General features: G+C 46.5%; 2 protein-coding genes across 3 annotated transcripts in view; one reads left to right on the forward strand and one right to left on the reverse strand.

Moving 5' to 3' along the window:
• The window catches only part of LOC138351018 (uncharacterized), an 82,892-nt gene that overhangs the window by 6,094 nt on the left and 55,450 nt on the right, over window positions 1–21,348 (reverse strand). Inside the window, exon 1 of one of the 2 annotated variants that reach the window (XM_069302491.1) lies at window positions 5,149–5,453. The exons of the other annotated variant lie outside the window; for it this stretch is intronic. The gene's annotated coding sequence lies outside the window, so the exon portion shown is untranslated. Of the gene's footprint in view, window positions 1–5,148; window positions 5,454–21,348 lie in introns of those variants that run through there. 2 annotated transcript variants of the gene reach the window in all.
• Window positions 13,217–16,881, forward strand: LOC123764645 (UPF0746 protein DDB_G0281095-like). The gene is made up of 4 exons (XM_069302458.1): window positions 13,217–13,258; window positions 13,643–13,939; window positions 14,498–14,794; window positions 16,684–16,881. Exons 1-4 carry the CDS (start codon window positions 13,217–13,219, stop codon window positions 16,879–16,881), a joined length of 834 nt encoding a protein of 277 aa, XP_069158559.1.

A 21,348-nucleotide genomic window follows, 5' to 3' on the forward strand; every position in this document is an offset into this window, starting at 1 on the left:
CTAGCATATACCTCCTTTTCTATACAACCCATTCCATGAGGAATGGAGGAGGTACAGTATTGAGATTGTATTGGAAAACAATCTTGCCACTAAATTCTTACCTCCTTTTAACATTCCCATATTGAGACACGACATGCCATCTACCTTCTTGCCCTTCCGAAAGAGGGCATTTTTGTCAAGACTTCAATTTCAATTTATTACTTTAATAGCACTTCCCACTGTCCTATAAACTTTGTGCATTTTTGATTTGTATATAGTACACTGAACAATGTACAAGTTCATTTCAATAGTATGAAAATGCATATTATATACTGTATATACAAATTTGCTTCCTGGATGCTATTTAACAAAAATTCCAAAATATTTATGTGCCACAGGGTTGTTAGCTATGTTAGTTATGTGTGCAGCTAAGAGGTTAATTGCTTAAGGCTCTGGCAGGTGCAAGCCCCAAATACCAGATTGGACAGTTATGATAGAGCACCTTTATGAAGATATCATAGTACAGTATATTTATTAACAAAGAACCTTGTTAAAAATGTGTTTTGTGTTAATGTGTTAAAATGTGTTAAAAATGTGATTGAGGAAAGGGAAAGGCAGCCTGTTACTAGTGAAATCTCAATTCAACAAACCTATTTGGCAAATCAGTTGGAAAACCACTTTCTATGTCAATTTACTCAGATTCCCTGAACAAAAAATTTGCCGAATCAGGGGATGTGTGGAAGCACCATTACAAGATAGTTGGGACCTTTGGAAAGCCATGAGCATATTTAACACCAAATTCTATACCTGGTTGATGGGGGGTCTGAGAGTTGTTCTACTCAAGCCCAGCCCGAGGCCAGGTTTGACTCCTTGAGTTTGGTTCACTAGGCTGTTGCTTGGAGCAGCCTGTAGGAACACATACCCACCACAGCCCGGTTGCTCTGGCACTCCTTGGAGGAAGCAATCTAGTTTCCTCTTGAAGATGTCCACTGTTGTGCCAGCAATATTTCTTATGCTGGCTGGTAGAGTGAACAACTGTGGACCTCTGATGTTTATACAGTGTTCTCTGATTGTGCCTATGGCACCTCTGCTCTTCACTGGTTCAATTCTGAATTTTCTTCCATATCGTTCACTCCAGTACGTTGCTATTTTACTGTGTAGATTTGGGACCTAGGGCCAGATTCACAAAAGCACTTACAAACCTGTACATCTTTTCTCAATCTTTGGTGGCTGTTTCCAATTATTAAACAGTTAACGAGCTCAAGCACCAGGAGGCTGTTTATAACAATAATAGTTGAATGGAAGTTTTCATGCTTGTAAACCGTTTAATGAATGTAACCAAAGCCGTCGAAGATTGAGGAAAGATGTACACATTCGTAAGTGCTTGCGCAAGTGCTTTCGTGAATCTGGCCCCTGGCCCTCCAGTATTTTTCTTGTGTATATTATTTGGTATCTCTCTCGTCTCCTCTCTAGGGAGTACATTTGGAGGGCTTTGAAACAATCCCAATAATTTAGGCGCTTTATCTCGTCTGTGTGCCGTACATGTTATCTGTATTCCCTCTATTTCAATCTCCTGATCTGAAGGGGAAAGCGAGTACCAAGCAATACTCAAGACAGGACAGCACAAGTGATTTGATGAGTACAACCAATGTGATGGGATCTCTGGATTTGAAGGTCCTCGTAATCCATCCTATCTATTTTCTGGCCGACGCAATATTTCCTTGGGTTATGTTCCTTAAACATTAGGTCGTCGGACATCATTATTCCCAAATCCTCGATATGCTGTTTTCCTATTATGGGCAGATTCGATTGAGTTTTGTACCCTGAATTATGTTTCAGATCCTCATTTTTGCCGTATCTGAGTAACTAGAATTTATTACTTAAACAATTATTTTCTGCTGCCCAGTAGAAAACATTGTTAATATCTGTTTATAGTGTTTCAATGTCTTCTGCAGAGGTAATTTTCATGTTGATTTTTGTATCATCTGCAATTGATGACACGAAGCTGTGACTTATTTTTGTCTATATCTGCTGAGAATAAGGAACAGCAGTGGTGCAAGGCCCATACCTTGAGGTACAGGACTTGACTGCACTCGGACTATTTTATTTGACTGACGTTACCCTTTATGTTCTGTTCACAGGATATTGAGTATCCAGCGTCCCACTTTACCAGTTATACCCATTGACCTCATTTTGTGTGCTATCACTCAATGGTCATATTTGTCGAATGCCTTTGCAAAGTGTGTATACAACATCTACATTCTGTTTTTCTCTTAATGCCTCGGTGATTTTGTTGTAATGGTCAAGTAGCTGTGAGAGGCATGATCTTCCCGTTCTGAATCCATGTTGGCATGGATTGTGGAAGACATTGATTTCCATGAATCTAGTGACCTGACTTGATCACTCAAATATTAAGTGGGACGTTAGTGCAACTGGTCTATAATTCTTTGCCAATGCTTTACTCCCTCCCTTGTGTAGAGGGGGCTATGTCTGTATGGTTCTTTTTAATGCCCAGTTGTGTTTTGTTAATATGCCCTCCCCCCCTTTTCCATTGAATGAATTTCAAAGCTTGGGATAACAAAATATCCTAGGCGTATGTTAAGTGTTTTTACAGAACTGTTCTTTGTTGTCCTTCATATGACATGTTATATTATAATTTCACTTAATATTTTTGTTGGGTGAATGGCAACAATAGCTCCTACCACATTTTACAGATTTTTGTAGATTGGCACAACTTTACAAGAAATAGTAAGAGGCCTTGGGAAAGCTATGAAGCACAACGCCAATTAATATGGTTATTTTAATGTCTAGATTCCCTGTACTTTTACACAATTCCCTGTACACTAATATGGGTCCTTTATCTTTAGTAAAATTTAAAGTCTAGTGACCAGGAAAATATGCAAGATGGTCAAATCTCTAGACAGGTTCTCTTGGTATTTGTCCATCATGCAAGCCTGGCTCCAGGCCAGACTTATGGAGTACAACTCCCAAAACCCTCTAGGGATGCTCCAGGTATGGCAGGTTGAAAGTAAAATTTAACCGAAATCAGCCCAGAGGTAACTCTTAGTATGACACCAATCACACCTGTTATGGTTTGTAGATAGATTCAACCTTACAAAAAATAGTTGTAGCCTTGGGAAAGCTATTGAGGATTTCTTTTATAAAGTCTATTTCGATTTAAATCTTTCAATTATAAATTCTAGGGTTTGTTTTATTTTGAACTGGCAAAGTTTTTGTTGCCAAGTAATAAATGAGGCGAGAAATTAGCTAGATTAAATTTTTGGGACACATTGTAGTGGTCTTATTATAGGCCGAAATGAAAATATAGGCAGAAATAAAACAAATTGACTCGCATGAAAATTCATCCTGGAGGCATATCTAGTAGCAATGAATACTTCACTGCAACAAATTGGGATGGGATGCTCCAGGACGCAGGTTCGAATCCCCTTCACGGCCCTTGTGGATTTGTTCATTTAAATTGGGATGGTCCCATATTGTGTGTCAAATCTAAGTTGTACTATACAGTATGTCAAGCTGGTATATAGGTCCTACCGATGTCTAACTACCAACCTTCCACAGGACGCAACTCCACACCAGTTAACTCCCAAGTACTTATTGCTAGGTGAACAGACTTTAGGCTAGAAAATGTGCCCAACATTTTAGTCCCAACTGTACCACCGTAAAAGTAGTCCAGCAAGCAACAGAGGACTAACCATCCTTTTCAGTTGAATTGTTGTTACGAGGTCATTAAAAAAAACTATCTTCAGCCCCAAACACCAGGGTCAAAGAGCTTCAGGAGCAGCTACAATTAATTGCTAACCTGTAACCACTCGCCCATCGTTACAAAAGGTTATAAAACCTTTCTGCCAGCTGCATTTATTAAACAAATTTTCCTTGCACTATTAAGAGTCTGGTATTTTACACTAGTCTCATTTTACAGATAGGTTAGTAGAATCTACATTTCTACTATTTCCAGCCACCGCTACAATTAACTATTCTAACATTTCCTAATAACTTATGTGGGCCCCTATTCCATTTTAGTTACTACTGTACTTAGTACTGCACGTACCATAGTTTCACAACTATACACTGAAGCACTATACCTGTACTATAACAGGATATATATATATACAAGTAATTGTATTAAAAAACACCTTAAAAACTACCTTGCATATTAATTATTTAAGGTTTTGCAAGACTTCTCACTACACTTTAAAGTTAATGATAACAATCACAAGGAAATGTGTGAAGACCATAATGCCCCGATGGTCAACACCACCAGGGTTTCAGAAGTCGTCACTTGCTATACCTCCATCGATATACAGCAGTGATGAACACACAGCTGTGGTAAGCTTAGGAGGCAAAGTATACTAGAATACTATTTTTGTATCAAGAGAAATGTCGAGCTCGCAATTGTCAAAACCATCATTCTCTCGGGCAAGGGGTAGCGATTACTTACAAAGCAATTTAACGGTACTGCAAACTGATGCCCCAATACAGGTCACTTCATAATGGAAGTCAAGTATTAACATTTGCAACCCAAAGCAAAAAATATTCTACTATATTCTATATTCTATTCAAAATTAATTTTTTTTTAAATTAATATACTTTGCTAACCTAATTTTAGAACCTAGCTATGCTGAACATTCAACATAGTTGAATTATAATGATTATATGATGCTAAAAGTTGGAATTTTTAGAATTTTTAAAGTATTTAAAATACAAATTATGAAATTATTGCGAAACCTGGTGGGAAATGCCTAATAATGCCGAGTAGGGTAGACGGCATGGAGCACCAGACCCCACCACCATACTGCGGGAACACTGCTGCACATTTTCCAAGATACAATTTATTAAGTCCCTGCAGGATGTGCCAGATCCTCTGGGATGCGAATGGGCTTGCGGGCCGCTACAAGCAACAGCCCGACTTATCAAGTATGTCTCAGGAGAGTCCCCACGAGGCCTCACGGACACGACACAAACGAAGTTTGAAATTAAAACCTCCAAAGAGTGTAGGCGAGCGGCCAGCTACCGCCACCATAACCAGGCAAGATATATACGGCCATGACGCGCTCACCAGATGTCTCAACACTAAGAAGCCATGTGACCACGACCCAACCAACACAGCTGCCTTAACCAATAACACAACTCGAGGCCAGTATTACATACCCGAGACTGTAGCGGTGAGGACGATGGTGGTGGAACATGATGGAGAGGAGAGAGGAGCCACGTGCGGCCCTCAGGAGGAGCCATGGTGCAGGAGCGAGGTGCGGGGCGTCCACCCTGAAGGCTGGTCCCTGGCGGAAAGAATGGCCGCGCCGCCCACCTCTGCCACGTCTCCTCCCACTGCTGCCGCATCTCCTTGCACCCGCCACCCACCGCTGCCACGTCTCCTCCCACCCTCCACCACTGATGCCGCATCTCCTTGCACCCGCCGCCCACCGCTGCCACGTCTCCTCCCACCCGCCACCACTGTTGCCGCATCTCCTTGCACCCGCCGCCCACCGCTGCCACGTCTCCTCCCACCCTCCACCACTGCTGCCGCATCTCCTTGCACCCGCCGCCCACCGCTGCCACGTCTCCTCCCACCCTCCACCACTGTTGCCGCATCTCCTTGCACCCGCCGCCCACCAGTGCCACGTCTCTTCCCACCCGCCACCACTGTTGCCGCATCTCCTTGCACCCGCCGCCCACCGCTGCCACGTCTCCTCCCACCCTCCACCACTGTTGCCGCATCTCCTTGCACCCGCCGCCCACCGCTGCCACGTCTCCTCCCACCCTCCACCACTGTTGCCGCATCTCCTTGCACCCGCCGCCCACCAGTGCCACGTCTCTTCCCACCCGCCACCACTGTTGCCGCATCTCCTTGCACCCGCCGCCCACCGCTGCCACGTCTCCTCCCACCCGCCACCACTTCTGCCGCATCTCCTTGCACCCGCCGCCCACCTGCCACGTCTCTTCCCACCCTCCACCACTGTTGCCGCATCTCCTTGCACCCGCCGCCCACCAGTGCCACGTCTCTTCCCACCCGCCACCACTGTTGCCGCATCTCCTTGCACCCGCCGCCCACCAGTGCCACGTCTCTTCTCACCCGCCACCACTGTTGCCGCATCTCCTTGCACCCGCCGCCCACCAGTGCCACGTCTCCTCCCACCCGCCACCACTGTTGCCGCATCTCCTTGCAACTGCCGCCCACCAGTGCCACGTCTCCTCCCACCCGCCACCACTGTTGCCGCATCTCCTTGCACCCGCCGCCCACCGCTGCCACGTCTCCTCCCACCCGCCACCACTGTTGCCGCATTAACCTTGCACCCACCGTTGCCACGTCTCTTCCCACCCGCCGCCCACTGTTGCCGCATCTCCTTGCACCCGTCGCCCACCACTGCCACGTCTCCTTGCACCCGCCACCCACCCGTGCCACGTCTCTGTGCACCCGCCACCCACCAGTGCCACGTCTCCGTGCACCCGCCGCCCACCTCTGCTACGTCACCTTGCACTCGCCACCCACCTCTGCTACATCTACTCCCACCCGAAACCCACCAGTGCCACGTCTCCTCCCACCCGCCACCCACCTCTGCCACGTCTCCTTGCACCCACCACCCACCTCTGCCACATCTCCTCCCACCCGCCGCCCACCTCTGCCTCGTCTCCTTGCACACTCCGCCCACCGTTGCCACGTCTCTTCCCACCCGCCACCCAAGGTTGCCATGTCTCTTTGCACCCACCACCCACCTCTGCCACATCTCCTTGCACCTACTGCTGCCACGTCTCCTTGCACCTGCCGCCCACCTCTGTCAAGTCGCGTTGATCCCGCCACTGCCACATCTCCTCTCACCTGCCACCCACCCCTGCCACGTCTCCTCCCACCCGCCACCCACATCTGCCACGTCTCCTTGCACCTGCCACCTCTCCTTGCACCCGCCACCCACCTCTGCCACGTCTCCTTGCACACGCCACCTACCGTTGCCACGTCTCTTCCCACACGCCACCCACCGTTACCATGTCTCCTTGCACCTGCTACCCACCTCTGACACGTCTCCTTGCACCCCGCCGCCCACCACTGCCACGTCTCTTCGCACCCAGCATCCACCTCTGCCACACTTTGCATCCGCCACCCACCGCTGATCAATATCTCGGAGTGTGGATAGATTCTAAAATGATATTCAACAAGCAAATTCAATATCTGAAAGAGAAAGCAAAATCACGACTGAATATAATGAGAACAATCACAGGGCCCAGTCTAAGAGCGGGACACAAAGTGTTAAGAATGTTTTACATACACTCCATTCGTTCCCTAGTTGATTATTCAGTGCCTGCCCTACTCACTCTTTCTCCTGGTCAGTGGGCAAACATTGAGGTTATTCAAAATGATGCAATATAAGTCATAACAGGAGCTCCCAGATGGACTAAAATACTGTACCTAAGAATAGAAACCAAACTAACGTCGATTGAAATATGGGTAAAAGGGATTGCTGCGTGCATGCTGACCAGGATATTGACTAGACCTAGAATCAGTTCACTTAAAGATATACTAAATGGAGCATTAACTTGGGACAGAAGAGCCTCTAATAGCAACAGGTGGACCCATTGTGTGATAAACACCATCAATACATTCAATATAACAAATACAGTCACTGAGAAGGGTGTCGACGAAATACATGCAGACTTTGTTATGCAAGCTCCTTGGGAATCTCTGCCAACAGACCTTAAGATTATGGTTCTTGAAGGAAAAAAGAACGAGACTAATCCTCATCTGCTATGTAATATTGCACAGATGCATATAGAAGCAAACTTGGCATCTGACAGTTTCACATACTTCACAGATGGATCAGTAGACCAGCAGAGACAAGAAATCGGAGCTGCAGTTAAAGCAGGAAACTCTGTAAATAGTTGAAGACTCTCAAATGGGTGTTCAACTTTACAAACAGAGATGATAGCCATTCAAAAGGCTGTGGAACATGCTCTTGCTGAACACCGACATGTTATCATATATACAGATTCGAGAACTGCCATTGAAACCTTGCAACAAGAACACATATGTGATAATATCCATCTGATCACAAATGTCATAACATTAATGCAAACACTCAAATGTCAAGGCCGTCGGGTACTTATCAACTGGGTGCCAAGTCATGTGGGAATAATAGGAAATGACATTTAGACGAAGCTGCAAAACTTGCAATTAAGAGAAGAAATATAGATATTTACATACCACAGAGTCTATCACAGATTATAAAAGTAATTAGAAACAGAGCAATGCAAAAGATGTACAGTGACCACAATACAGCAGTTGCAACATCAGGATCTGCGGATTGGTACAAGAATTTAACCAACTATGAACCACTTAGTTTGATGAAAGGGAGCAGTAGAACAACAGAAGTACACTAACATCGCATCAGGCTTGGATACCCATGTGCATGGGAAATAGGCTTACAGGTTCCGTTAGATGAGAGGAAATGTCAGCACTGTGGAGAAATGCCTGGCAGACCACTGGAACATTATCTAACACAGTGCAGAGTTACAAACCCATTATGATTTCAGCTTAGATTCAACAGAGCAGAAGAAGTTGTTAAACACATGGGACAAAATCTTACTGAAGCTTCCATACCAGTCATAAATACTCATACTCCGCCCAAGTAAAACAGAAACAAGCAACACTTAGTGGGCCAGCCAGAAGCTTAGGGCCTGCGCAGGAATATCCCTGCAAAAAAAAAAAAAAAACTCCGCTGCCACATCTCCTCGCACTCGCCATCCACCGCTACCACATCTCGCACACGCCACCCACCCATGCCACATCTCTATGCACCCGCCACCCACCATTGCCACATCTCCTCGCACTCACCATCCACCTCTGCCACATCTCCTCATATACGCCACCCACTACTGCCACGTTTCGCACCCGCCACCCACCGCTGCCACGATGCCTTGCACCCGCCACCTACCACTGCCACGTCTCCTTGCACCCGCCACCTACCGCTGCCACGTCTCTTTGCACCCGCCACCTACCTCTGCCACATCTTGCACCCGCCAGCTCAACCTCCTAAAGAAATTCTTTCTAATGTCTCAGGTGGAAACTGAGTGCCCAAATGAGCCACTATGTCCCCTTGTTCATGTTCCACTTGTGTCCCCTTGTTTGTGTTCCACCTATGCTATATAGTTTCTCTTTATCCACCCCTGTCAATTCCCCCGAGAATTTTGTAGGTGGTTATCATGTCTCCACTTACTTTTCTGTCTTACAGGGACGTGAGGTTTAGCTCCCTTAGCCTTTCCTCGTAGCTCATACCTCTCAGTGCTGGGACTAGTCTGGTGGCATACCTCTGAATCTTCTCTAACTTTGTATTGTGTTTAATTAGGTATGGACTCCAGGCTGGAGCTGCATACTCTAGGATTTGTCTGACATAAGTGGTATACAAGGTTCTGATCGATTCTTTACACAAGTTTCTAAAGGCAGTTTTTATGTTGGCCAGTCTAGCATATGCCGCTGATGATATCCTTTTGATGTGGGCCTCTGGGGACAGGTTCGGTGTGATATCAACCCTCAGATCTTTCTCACATTTTGACTCTTGCAGGATTTCACCTCCCAGATGGTACATTGTGTTCAGCCTTCTGCTCTCTTCGCCTAATTTCATTATTTTACACTTTCCTGAGTTGAACTTTAGTAATCATTTTCTAGACCATTCCTCCAGTTTGTCCAGGTCGTCCTGTAGTCTCTGACTATCTTTATCTGTCTTGATTCTTCTCATAATTTTTGGATCATCAACAAACATGGAGAGGAATGAGTCTATACCCTCTGGAAGATCGTTTACATATATTAGAAACAGGATGGGTCCAAGTACAGAGCCCTGTGGTACTCTGCTGGTGACATCTCGTCACTCTGATGTCTTCCCCCTCACAGTTACTCGCTGTTTCCTGTTGCTCAGATACTCCCTTATCCACTGGAGCACCTTACCTTTTACTCCTGCCTGTTGCTCCAACTTTTTGTTTTAACAGCCTTTTATGGGGTACTGTGTCAAAAGCTTTCTGACAGTATAAGAAAATGCAGTCTGCCCACCCTTCTCTTTCTTGCCTAATTTTTGTTGCTTGGTCATATTAACCCTGTGAGGCACGATTTACCATCTCTGAACCATGCTGGTGATGTGTTACAAACTATTTCCCTCCAGATACTCTATGAGCCTTTTCCTCAAAATCTTCTCCATCACCTTGCATGGTATACAAGTTAGGGAAACTGTCCTGTAGTTCAGTGCCTCTTGCTTGTTACCCATTTTGTATAATGGGACTACATTAGCTGCCTTCCAGCTTTCCGGTAAGTCTCCTGTTTCCAGTGACCTGTTATACACCATAGAGAGTGGTACACTTAGTGCTTCTGCACCTTCTTTTAGTATCCACGGTGAGATTCTGTCAGGCCCAACAGCCTTTGTCACATTCAGCTTCAACAGATTCCTTTTGAACTCAAAACTGGCGAGGTCAAAAGCCTCCAAGGTTGCTTGGTTTGCCTCCTCATTTAGCGCAGGGGCTTCTCCTTGTTCTTTTGTGAAGACCTCCTGGAATCTTTTGTTGAGTTCTCACACACCTTGTAATTCTCTGTGTATCTATTCTCCCCTTTTCTCAGTTTCATCACTTGTTCCTTCACCGCTGTTTTCCTCCTGATGTGGCTGTGGAGCAGCTTTGGTTGGGTCTTGGCTTTACTCGCGATGTCATTTTTATACTATCTCTCTGCTTCTCTCCTCACTCTGAGGTACTCATTTCATGCACTCTGGTATCTCTCCCTGCTCTCTGGCATTCTATTATTCCTGTAATTTCTCCATGTTCTTTTACTCAATTGCTTTGCTGCCGCATATTCCTGATTGAACTATGGGTTCTTCTGTTGCTTTTCATTTTTCTCTTTTTGGGCCGGGATAAACCTGTCTGCAGCTTCCTGGCACTTCTGGGTGACATAATCCATCATATCCTGTACAGTCTTTTCTCTGAGTTCTGTTTTCCATGGTATTCCCATTAGGAAGTTCCTATTACACAATTTGCCCATGATTAAGGCGCGTCTGAGATAATCCCAGACGTAGGTTCGAACCCTCCTCACGGCCTTTGTGGATTTGTTCATTTGATGCATCACGCTATTGTGCTTTCTGTGTGTAATGAAGTATGGGCGAAGAGGTAGAACAGCTTATTGACAGAGCTCGGGTGCATGGGATAATTGTGTGAAAACCCTGGTTTGTGTCACGGAGAGACTGAAGGATCCGTGGTAGGTCAAGTTGATTTCCCGGTTGCAATTCTTTTGACCATGTCGTAGCTCGACATGGTCAAAAGATTTGACTGTATTTGTTATATCGTGGATTTTCTCAGGGATTCGCTTATGACTTGTCACTCTATCATTGCTAGAAATATAAATTTAGTTGTCAGAAAACAGAGAAAATAAACCCACTAATCAGCAGGGTTGCCCCCAGGCTAGTTACTTGACGTTATACAGGAAATATGTCCCAAAGAGACGGCTCGTTGACTAAGAGTCTCAGCCATGGCTTCCATCCCATACTGGCCTCCGAGTGCACGGTTAACGTGCCCACTAAACCAGACCATATGCCCACCAAAAAAATTAATCATCACCTTGAATTCCTGCCAGTTGGCAGGAAGAGCCACATACTTTAGATCACTCTAAGAGGTCAACAGCTCTCTCCATGTTATTACTGCTGGTCTGAGGCTCGTCCATATAAGTACCTCTGGTACCTGGCGCCCCCTACTTAAGTTTGCTGGTGGCCATGACGACTATCAACCATGTTATTAAGGTTATTATGACCACCACAACAGCTTACTGACCAACCAATAAGTATACTTTAGTCCAGAACAAAAGTAAACTCAGTGTATATATATAAGCGAAGTATACCTCTCCATGTACATGTGTCTTGTCAATATAGAGCTGACCAAACAATAATAATTAATAATTCATGTGTCGGGCAGCCAGTGTATATATACAGGTGAGGCTTATAGTGAGGTTCCCCCCAGAGACGAACTACCGACCCCGCGCGGGATAGATCCCCCGCAACAAGCTGACTCACTCCCGGGTACCTACTGACTGCTAGGTGAACAGAGACATTAATTGGCGATAGGAAACGCGTCCAGTGTAAATGTTATGAGCAAAACTGTTCACATAACTAACGAAACTCCGTAATTAACCGTATGTCATGCAAGAGTTCACGGGATAACTTCATCACAAATGTTAAAAAAATTATTTAGTTTAAATAGTAAATAATTACCTTTTAGTAATTGATTATTTTTAATTATTTTACTCAAGATTATGGGCAAGTAGCCCAGATTTGCTTATTGTAGATAATACACACTGTCTGTAACTTTGTATCGCCTTGTAACTTGATCACAATTTTGTAAGTATCTGAGCACATGCCTATATTACTTAGCTTAGAGTACATTGTGGTCTGGTTATGTCACTATAACATTCCCGCCGCCTCCAACAGTATGGGCCCAACCACTTGGATGTACGGTAGAGCAACGGTCTCGCTGCATGCAGGTCGGCGTTCAATCCCAGACCATCCAAGTGGCTGTGCACCATTCCTTCCCCCCGTCCCATCCCAAATCCTTATCTTGACCCCTTCCCAGTGCTATATAGTCGTAATGGCTTGGCGCTTTCCCATGTTAATTATCTCTCTATCTCCAACAGTATGGGTATGAGGGCCATAACAAAATGACTGCAGCAGCAACTAGTATTTAGCACATAGGATTTCATTTCGAAGGTGAAATTAAGGCTCTTGCTGATAAAGTAACTGCAGGGACAGCTCAGCCCCCTTGGTTTGGAGACCTTCACAGTAGTTTACCATATAAAATCCACGTAACATCTATTTTCTTTTATGCTTAGAATGCAAAAGAAAACGATTGCGTTGTTCATGACAAACTAAAATATATTAGCATTAGAATTTATTGGTTCTAATTTCATAAATGTTTTGTTCAAAGCAAGATTTATGAGCGTATTTTCTTTCAGCAAGTGTCACTGAAATAGAGTATCCAGCAGCAGGGTTTAGATAACTGTGGGTATTCTTCGGCAGATGTTAGAGGTAGCATCTCCAGCATCTACGATAGATGCTAGAGAACTGGGGTTTTCTATGGCAGGTGATAGAGAACTGAGGTGTTCTACGTCAGGTGTTAGAAAACTAAGGGTGTTCAACGTCAAGTGTTAGGGAACTTAAGTGTTGAACAAGTGTTGAAGAACTTGGGAGTTGTACCAGCACACATATGGACGATGGAACATATTAGTGCTAGAGGCATCCGTGTGATGCAGGAGGTGTGAGCCTGGTAGACCCCAGGTGAGGCCACCAGGCGAGGCCCCCAGGTGAGGCCACCAGGTGAGGCAGGGAGCCTGGTGCACCTGAGACCCTCCTGCACCGCTCTACGTCATCGCTACTCTTATAAAGCAGGCGCTGCCATACTGAACTGTAAGAGTCCAGCACACCTCCACTGACAGTCACCACCACTCTCGGGCTGGGCTCTCCCTTCATCACCAAAGGGCTTTACGAAGGGCGGGGGGAGGGGAGGAGTGCGGTGGGAAGGGAGGAGGGCGGGGGGAGGAAAGGAGGAAGGAAGAGTTGAAGTTCTGGAAGAGGATGTGGATAGGGAACGAGGACGCTGAAAGGTTCGGTGGCCTCTTTGGTTGCGGCACGTACGGCAGGTGCGGCAGGTGCGGCAGGTGCGGCAGGTGCGGCAGGTACGGCAGGTGCGGCAGGTACGGCAGGTGCGGCAGGTGCAGCAGGTGCGACAGGTGCGGCAGGTGCGGCAGGTGCAGCAGGTGCGGCAGGTACGGCAGGTACGGCAGGTGCGGCAGGTGCGGCAGGTACGGCAGGTGCAGCAGGTGCGGCAGGTGCGGCAGGTGCGGCAGGTGCGGCAGGTACGGCAGGTACGGCAGGTGCAGCAGGTGCGGCAGGTGCGGCAGGTGCGGCAGGTACGGCAGGTGCAGCAGGTGCGGCAGGTACAGCAGGTGCAGCAGGTGCGGCAGGTACAGCAGGTGCAGCAGGTGCGGCAGGTGCGGCAGGTGCGGCAGGTACGGCAGGTGCGGCAGGTGCAGCAGGTGCAGCAGGTGTGGCAGGTACAGCAGGTGCGGCAGGTGCGGCAGGTACAGCAGGTACAGCAGGTGCGGCAGGTGCAGCAGGTGCAGCAGGTGCAGCAGGTGCGGCAGGTACAGCAGGTGCGGCAGGTGCGGCAGGTACAGCAGGTGCAGCAGGTGCGGCAGGTGCGGCAGGTGCGGCAGGTACGGCAGGTGCAGCAGGTGCAGCAGGTGCGGCAGGTACAGCAGGTGCGGCAGGTGCGGCAGGTGCGGCAGGTACAGCAGGTACAGCAGGTGCGGCAGGTGCAGCAGGTGCAGCAGGTGCGGCAGGTACAGCAGGTGCAGCAGGTGCAGCAGGTGCGGCAGGTGCGGCAGGTACAGCAGGTGCAGCAGGTGCGGCAGGTGCGGCAGGTGCGGCAGGTACGGCAGGTGCGGCAGGTGCAGCAGGTGCAGCAGGTGCGGCAGGTACAGCAGGTGCGGCAGGTGCAGCAGGTGCGGCAGGTGCAGCAGGTGCGGCAGGTGCGGCAGGTGCAGCAGGTGCAGCAGGTGCAGCAGGTACAGCAGGTGCGGCAGGTGCGGCAGATACAGCAGGTGCGGCAGGTGCAGCAGGTGCAGCAGGTGCAGCAGGCACAGCAGGTACAGCAGGTGCGGCAGGTGCGGCAGGTACAGCAGGTACAGCAGGTGCGGCAGGTGCAGCAGGTGCGGCAGGTGCGGCTGGTGCGGCAGGTGCAGCAGGTGCAGCAGGTGCGGCAGGTGCAGCAGGTGCAGCAGGTGCGGCAGGTGCAGCAGGTGCAGCAGGTACAGCAGGTACAGCAGGTGCGGCAGGTGCGGCAGGTACAGCAGGTGCAGCAGGTGCAGCAGGTGCGGCAGGTGCGGCAGGTGCAGCAGGTGCGGCAGGTGCGGCAGGTGCGGCAGGTGCGGCAGGTGCGGCAGGTGCGGCAGGTGAGGCAGGTGCAGCAGGTGCAGCAGGTGCGGCAGGTGCGGCAGGTGCGGCAGGTGGAGGAGAGAGAGGAGGGGCGGGCAGAGTGGGACAGTAATAGTAGTGACTGGTGGAGGTCAGCGGCGGATGGTAGTACACTCACTATAAAAAGACTGTTTACAGTCTCTTTTAGAAGTGAGTCAGAGGATGAGTAACTCACTCACCATCTCTCTCTCTCTCTCTCTCTCTCTCTCTCTCTCTCTCTCTCTCTCTCTCTCTCTCTCTCTCTCTCTCTCTCTCTCTCTCTCTCTCTCTCTCTCTCTCTCTTACCATGTTCTTCAGTCCCACACTATCTCAATCTATAACACTATAGGTACAGCAGGTGCTGTACCTCACTGTCAACACTATCAATCACTATATACACTAACCCACCACACCGCTGCCACGAGGCTGGTCTCAGAGCTGATAGGTGTGAGTTGCGAGGAAAGACTTAAGGAATTACTATTCAACAAATCGCTATTAGGAATGGTGAGGCACTTATATGCCTGGGGACACATGATTACTACATACAAGATTCTCAGGGGCGCTGCCAGGGTGGACAGGTGGTACACGAACAAGGAGACTGAACTCCTGCGAACTAAATACATAAATTAGCCAATGAGACAAGAATTTTCTCAGTGTTTTCAATGTATTTTTTCAGAATTATAAAAAAGTGAACAAAGGCTCCATACATAGTTTCAAGTGTAGACACGAGAGAGCCCAATAGGCTCAGGAACCTGTACACCAGTTGATTGAAAGTTGAGAGGCGGGGCCATGGAGCTGAAGCTTAAGACTCAAGAGCACAATTCCCCGCCACAGCACACACCTCCCTACACCCGTGTGTACACACACACTACACTCATCAGTAGGGTGGTACAGTCTGGTTTCTTCTCGACTCACAATCGACAACTCCAGGTTCGAATCCCAGGCGGGACAGAAATGGCTGGGGGCGTTTCCTATCACCTAATACACTAATTGCACACTAGTTTCTTTATCAGCTACCTCACCCTGTCAGAGTAAAAGAGTCAAATGTATGTGTATATGTATATATGTGTGTGTATATATATGCATGTATATATGTGTGTGTATATATATGCATGTATATATGTGTGTGTTTATATATGCATGTATATATGTATATGTATGTATATGTGTGAGTATGTATATAAAGTATATGTGGAAGCTGATCAGAATTACATTTCACCTTTGTAAATGCACATTAATACATTAATGACACCATGTAAAAGACACATCGAACACTTTATGTAAGGCATACGTAAATCTGTGTATCTATGTATTTACGTATGTAGTTTAGCCTAGCATTTTAAAATCCCTACAATCACCTTCTGTGGTTGAGTGTTCAATAAATCACTGAACTATATGTTTAACACATCTCTCACCCTGTCCATGGAGGACAGAAGAAAATGTATATATGCTGGTTAGCATTGTTAATGTGTTGCCACGTCTGTGGTAGAAAAATAATAATAATACGAAAACACTAGTACACCTGTTTACCTACCAGTAAACAGGTACCTGGGAGTTAGTAAACTGTTGTGGGTGGCATCTCGGAGAGGGCAGTACTTCCATCTTGGACGGACCTCGATATAAGCTTAACATGGATATATGTATATATATACACACAGGCTGGCTGTCCCCGACAACATCAATTATAATTATCACGGCGCTAAAAATATTACCATCATCCGGGCAGGCTTGGAGAGCCTTGACACATGCCACAAGTGTCACGCTGTGTCAAGTTTACCAAGACAAAGACCTGGCCGGAGTGCCAGAGTGCCAGAGTGCCAGAGACCACACAAACTCTAACTTATCTGCCATAACCCTCGACCCTGGCACTCCGGAGGCCACCACAGTGCCAATTATCCCGAGGTATGATACCTACAGTGCCTAGTGGGAGCAGTTTGTGGTGAGGTACGGGGCCCTCGTGTCTTGTACAGTGTGGGGGCCCTCGTGTCTTGTACAGTGTGGGGGCCCTCGTGTCTTGTACAGTGTGGGGGCCCTCGTGTCTTGTACAGTGTGGGGGACCCGTCTTGTCTTGTACAGTGTGTGGGGCCCTCATGTCTTGTACAGTGTGGGGTGAAGCATGAGGGCCCACATGTCAACTGGTAGGGAGTGGGCTGGTAGGGTGTGGGCCCCAGGAGTGTGGGTCCCAAGAGTGTGGGCCCCAGGAGTGTGGCCCCCAGGAGTGTGGGCCCCAGGAGTGTGGGCCCCAGGAGTGTGGCCCCCAGGAGTGTGGCCCCCAGGAGTGTGGGCCCCAGGAGTGAGGTGATAGCCTAACATCTAGTAGTACCGATGGTAAGCCACTTGACTGACAGCTTGACACAAGTGACACAAGTGAATCATCTCTTTACATAGAGCAGCTTCTTCTCTTGATTTCCACTCCGTAAATAAGGCAACCTTTTTATGTAACCAGAAATGTACGATTGCAAGCAAGCCACCTAGCCTATAGAGTCCAGTACATAGAAAACATGAATATTTGTAAACCATTACTCTTCTTAATAGGTTGCATTTGTAACGTTGGCACCATAACGCAAAACAGGCGACCTGTTAGTAGAGGGACGAGTTACTTTAAGATCGGCACCACATTGACAACCCTCCACGCTCCGGTACTCTGCTCCACGCTAATGATATATGAAATATGCAAAACAGAGGCTCATTAAGCTCGTCTTACATTCCTTAATGGCTCTGCCCAAGCGAGCCCGGTGCTCAGACCAAATTCATTACCGTGAGAACCCCCCCCCCCCCCCCCGCCCCCCGCCCCCACAAGCCACCCGGATAGTTATCTAGATATTTGTGAGGGTCTGAAACCATATTACAGTTCCAGTTATAGTCTTCATGTAAACTGACAAGTGAACCTTTGTCCTAAACTGAGATTTTCTCAACTTATAGCTTTATTATATTATAAATCGTTTGTTTAAAATTGTCTGTAAATTGAATTCTCGGCTACACTGAAATAGTTTTCAAATTCTATATTTCACATTATCATCAATAATACATAGTATTAACGTAACCAAACACAATGAAACCTAACCAAACCTAACAATGGAAAGAAAGTAGGTCATAACACTAATTATGTAATCATTCTTAATCCATTTCTGTTAGCAGAGTTCCTCCCTGAGGACAGGTAGGCCTAAGTCTTCGTTTGGTTCCGGAACTTATTCAGCTTTACTTATTTGCTATCACCTCAGTCTGCTATCTGAGCTTTACTTACTTGCTATCACCTCAGTCTGCAATCAGAATAATAACAAACTCTGCCTTCAGACAACACTCAGCTCCCTTGTTAAATCCCTAAACATGCTAAACATAGACTCACTCCACACATTCTCTTGTGTCAATTACATGTATAAAACCCTGTTCTTAAATGCAAACCATGCTCTGAAACTCTCCCTGGACAGATGTAATAAGACCCATTATCACCACACCAGAAATAAATATATCTTTGATATCCCCAGAGTCAAACTTAATCTCTGTAAACACACTATGCAAATAAAGTAACCTAGTCTATGGAACTCACTCCCTTATGAATTGAAAAGATGTCCAACTTTTGCCTCATTAAAAAAAAGTACATAATTTCATCTTCATAGTTTCCTATCTAATGCTTTAAACTGGCACTGTATCTAGTGCTACCCAGTCCCCCAATATATGTATACCTAAGCCAAACAACTTTACCATTGTGATCATTGCTGTCATCTTATTTGTGCTATGAATATGCTTTATTGTGCCTATTAACCTTTGTCATATTATCAATCAAGCTGTCAATGCTATCAATCAGAGCTATCGACGTGCTTTAATGTACCTACTAATCTATCTCATTTTTTTCTTGCAATCTACCTGTTAACATTTTAAAAATTGTGCTAGAATTTACCTACTTAAAGTAAGTAATTATTAAAAGAAGGCACCAAACAGGGAAGGCTATGTAGCACCATCAAATGTGTGGGACAATCAGAGGGCGCTTTACCTACTTAAAATTATCTGTTAGATTAAGGAGCTGCCCGAAACGCTGCGCGTACTAGTGGCTTTACAAGATGTAAACACAATGCTACGTATCCTCACAAACCCAATGTACCTTCTTGTGTGTATATATAAATAAATAAATTTGTTTAACAACATTATCGTGGTACCCACTGAACTAGTCAACTTGTCCTCTACAGCACTAAATAGATCTGTTCAGTACAGGTAAAATACGAAGTTCTTCTCTAGTAAATACAGAAACGATTTCTTATTTAGAATACCGCTCATTTCTTTGTCATTATCAGTTACTTGACCTGTCTAACTGTTCAGTTCTTCGTGCACCTCACTTGTGCACTATTCTGCTATCCTGGCACTAAACACAATTTGTTTAATGTCTCTCTTGCTCATTTTGGTACTTAGTTTTAACCTGAATTCCCTTGTTCGTGTTCCAACAATGCTAAATAGTCAGTCCTTGTCTTCCCAGTCAATTCCCCGAGTATTTTTGTATGGGGTGATCATGTCTCCCTTGTTTCTCTCTTCTAGTGTGGCTAGGTATCATTCCTTTAGTGTTTCCTGGAGACTCATACCTCTCAGCTCTGGGACCCCTCTGGTGGTAAACATCTGAATTTCTTCAGCTTCATATTATGTTTAACCATATAAGGCCTCCATGAAGGTGCTGCATATTCCAGATTTGCTCCGACACAAGTGTAGGCAAGGTTTTAAACGTCTCCTTATTCAGGTTCATAAAATCAATTGTTATGATGGCCATCCTTGTGCCTGGAGGAGGGTGCGTGTAGCGCCTGTGATGACGGGGACACCACCTGGTGAGAGCTTACCTTACTACTGAAACATTTGCCAGCAACCCACTACCATGGTGCCGCGACACCACGGAGCACCATTATGAGCGCCCACAGTAGCACCAGCAGCACCCTGGTGCCCCACAGTCATTCCCTTGGCAGACTGTGGGCACCCAAGTGTATTACAGGCAGACTGTGGGCACCCAAGTGTATTACAGGCAGACTGTGGGCACCCAAGTGTATTACAGGCAGACTGTGGGCACCCAAGTATATTACTGGGAGACTGTGGGAACCCAAGTATATTACAGGCAGAATGTGGGCACCCAGGTGTATTACTGGCAGACTGTGGACACCCAAGTGTATTACTGGCAGACTGTGGGCACCCAGGTGTATTACTGGCAGACTGTGGGCACCCAGGTGTATTACTGGCAGACTGTGGACACCCAAGTGTATTACAAGCAGACTGTGGGCACCCAAGTATATTACAGGCAGACTGTGGGCACCCAAGTATATTACAGGCAGACTGTGGGCACCCAAGTATATTACAGGCAGACTGTGGGCACCCAAGTATATTACAGGCAGACTGTGGGCACCCAAGTATATTACAGGCAGACTGTGGGCACTCAGGTGTATTACAGGCAAACTGTGTAAACCCAAGTGTATTACTGGCAGACTGTGGGCACCCAGGTGTATTACTGGCAGACTGTGGACACCCAAGTGTATTACTAGGAGACTCTCGACAGGTAATGTATGCACATGACTGTAAAGCTGCCGCCCAGTTGGGTGGGTGTGGAGCAAGACTAGTAACTATGTGACTTACCATAGATGTAAAGTGCCTTGTATAGTGACTGTTGTGAACCTCTTGTTGAATCACTTGTGATATAAAAAAATAATTGATATATATATATGCATTTGTATACTTGGATGTATATGTACATGTGTATGTAACATTCAAAATTTTGTAACTAACTTCAAAAGATTATCAAAAGACGGGCTACATTATGTAGCCCGTCCACGTAAATAAAGGCCAAAGTCCATTCCATGCACCCGCCAAACCCCCTGTTTATGAATGAAAAACGGTTTACACACGACTCACAACTGCTGACGTTCGAACACTTCCGGAACAAGTGCTTCACTGACGAATTGTGTTCGAACCACAACGCTGTAAATGCTTCACCCACGTACTACAAATACAAATAATCGCCAACAGAACCTAAACACCTAACCTATGTCTATATATGCACAATATGCTAATATATTATAATATTCATTTTGTATTGTTACATACACATGTATATTTGAGAAAATTCCCGTTTTGAATGAACAGCATGTAAAAATTGATGAATTTTTGACCGACCGCTGGATGGAATGGAGTCGGTGTGAGGACGGGTTGACTGGAGGCGTCTCCACACCTGGGGATCGCTGGGAGAATGTGGACAGGGAGGGGGATTACTGTGAGAGTTTGGACACCTTGGAGGGATTACTGTGAGTACCTTTGTGTAGGTGAGTGTGGTAACCTTGCGAGGCGCTGCGTGACGCCGGGCTCACACCTACACCTGTGACTCACTAATGACTCAACACCGGCGTAAACATTAGTGTTCTCAACCCAT

The sequence above is a fragment of the Procambarus clarkii genome, chromosome 48 (genome assembly GCF_040958095.1).
Source record: "Procambarus clarkii isolate CNS0578487 chromosome 48, FALCON_Pclarkii_2.0, whole genome shotgun sequence".
NCBI lineage: Eukaryota > Metazoa > Arthropoda > Malacostraca > Decapoda > Cambaridae > Procambarus > Procambarus clarkii.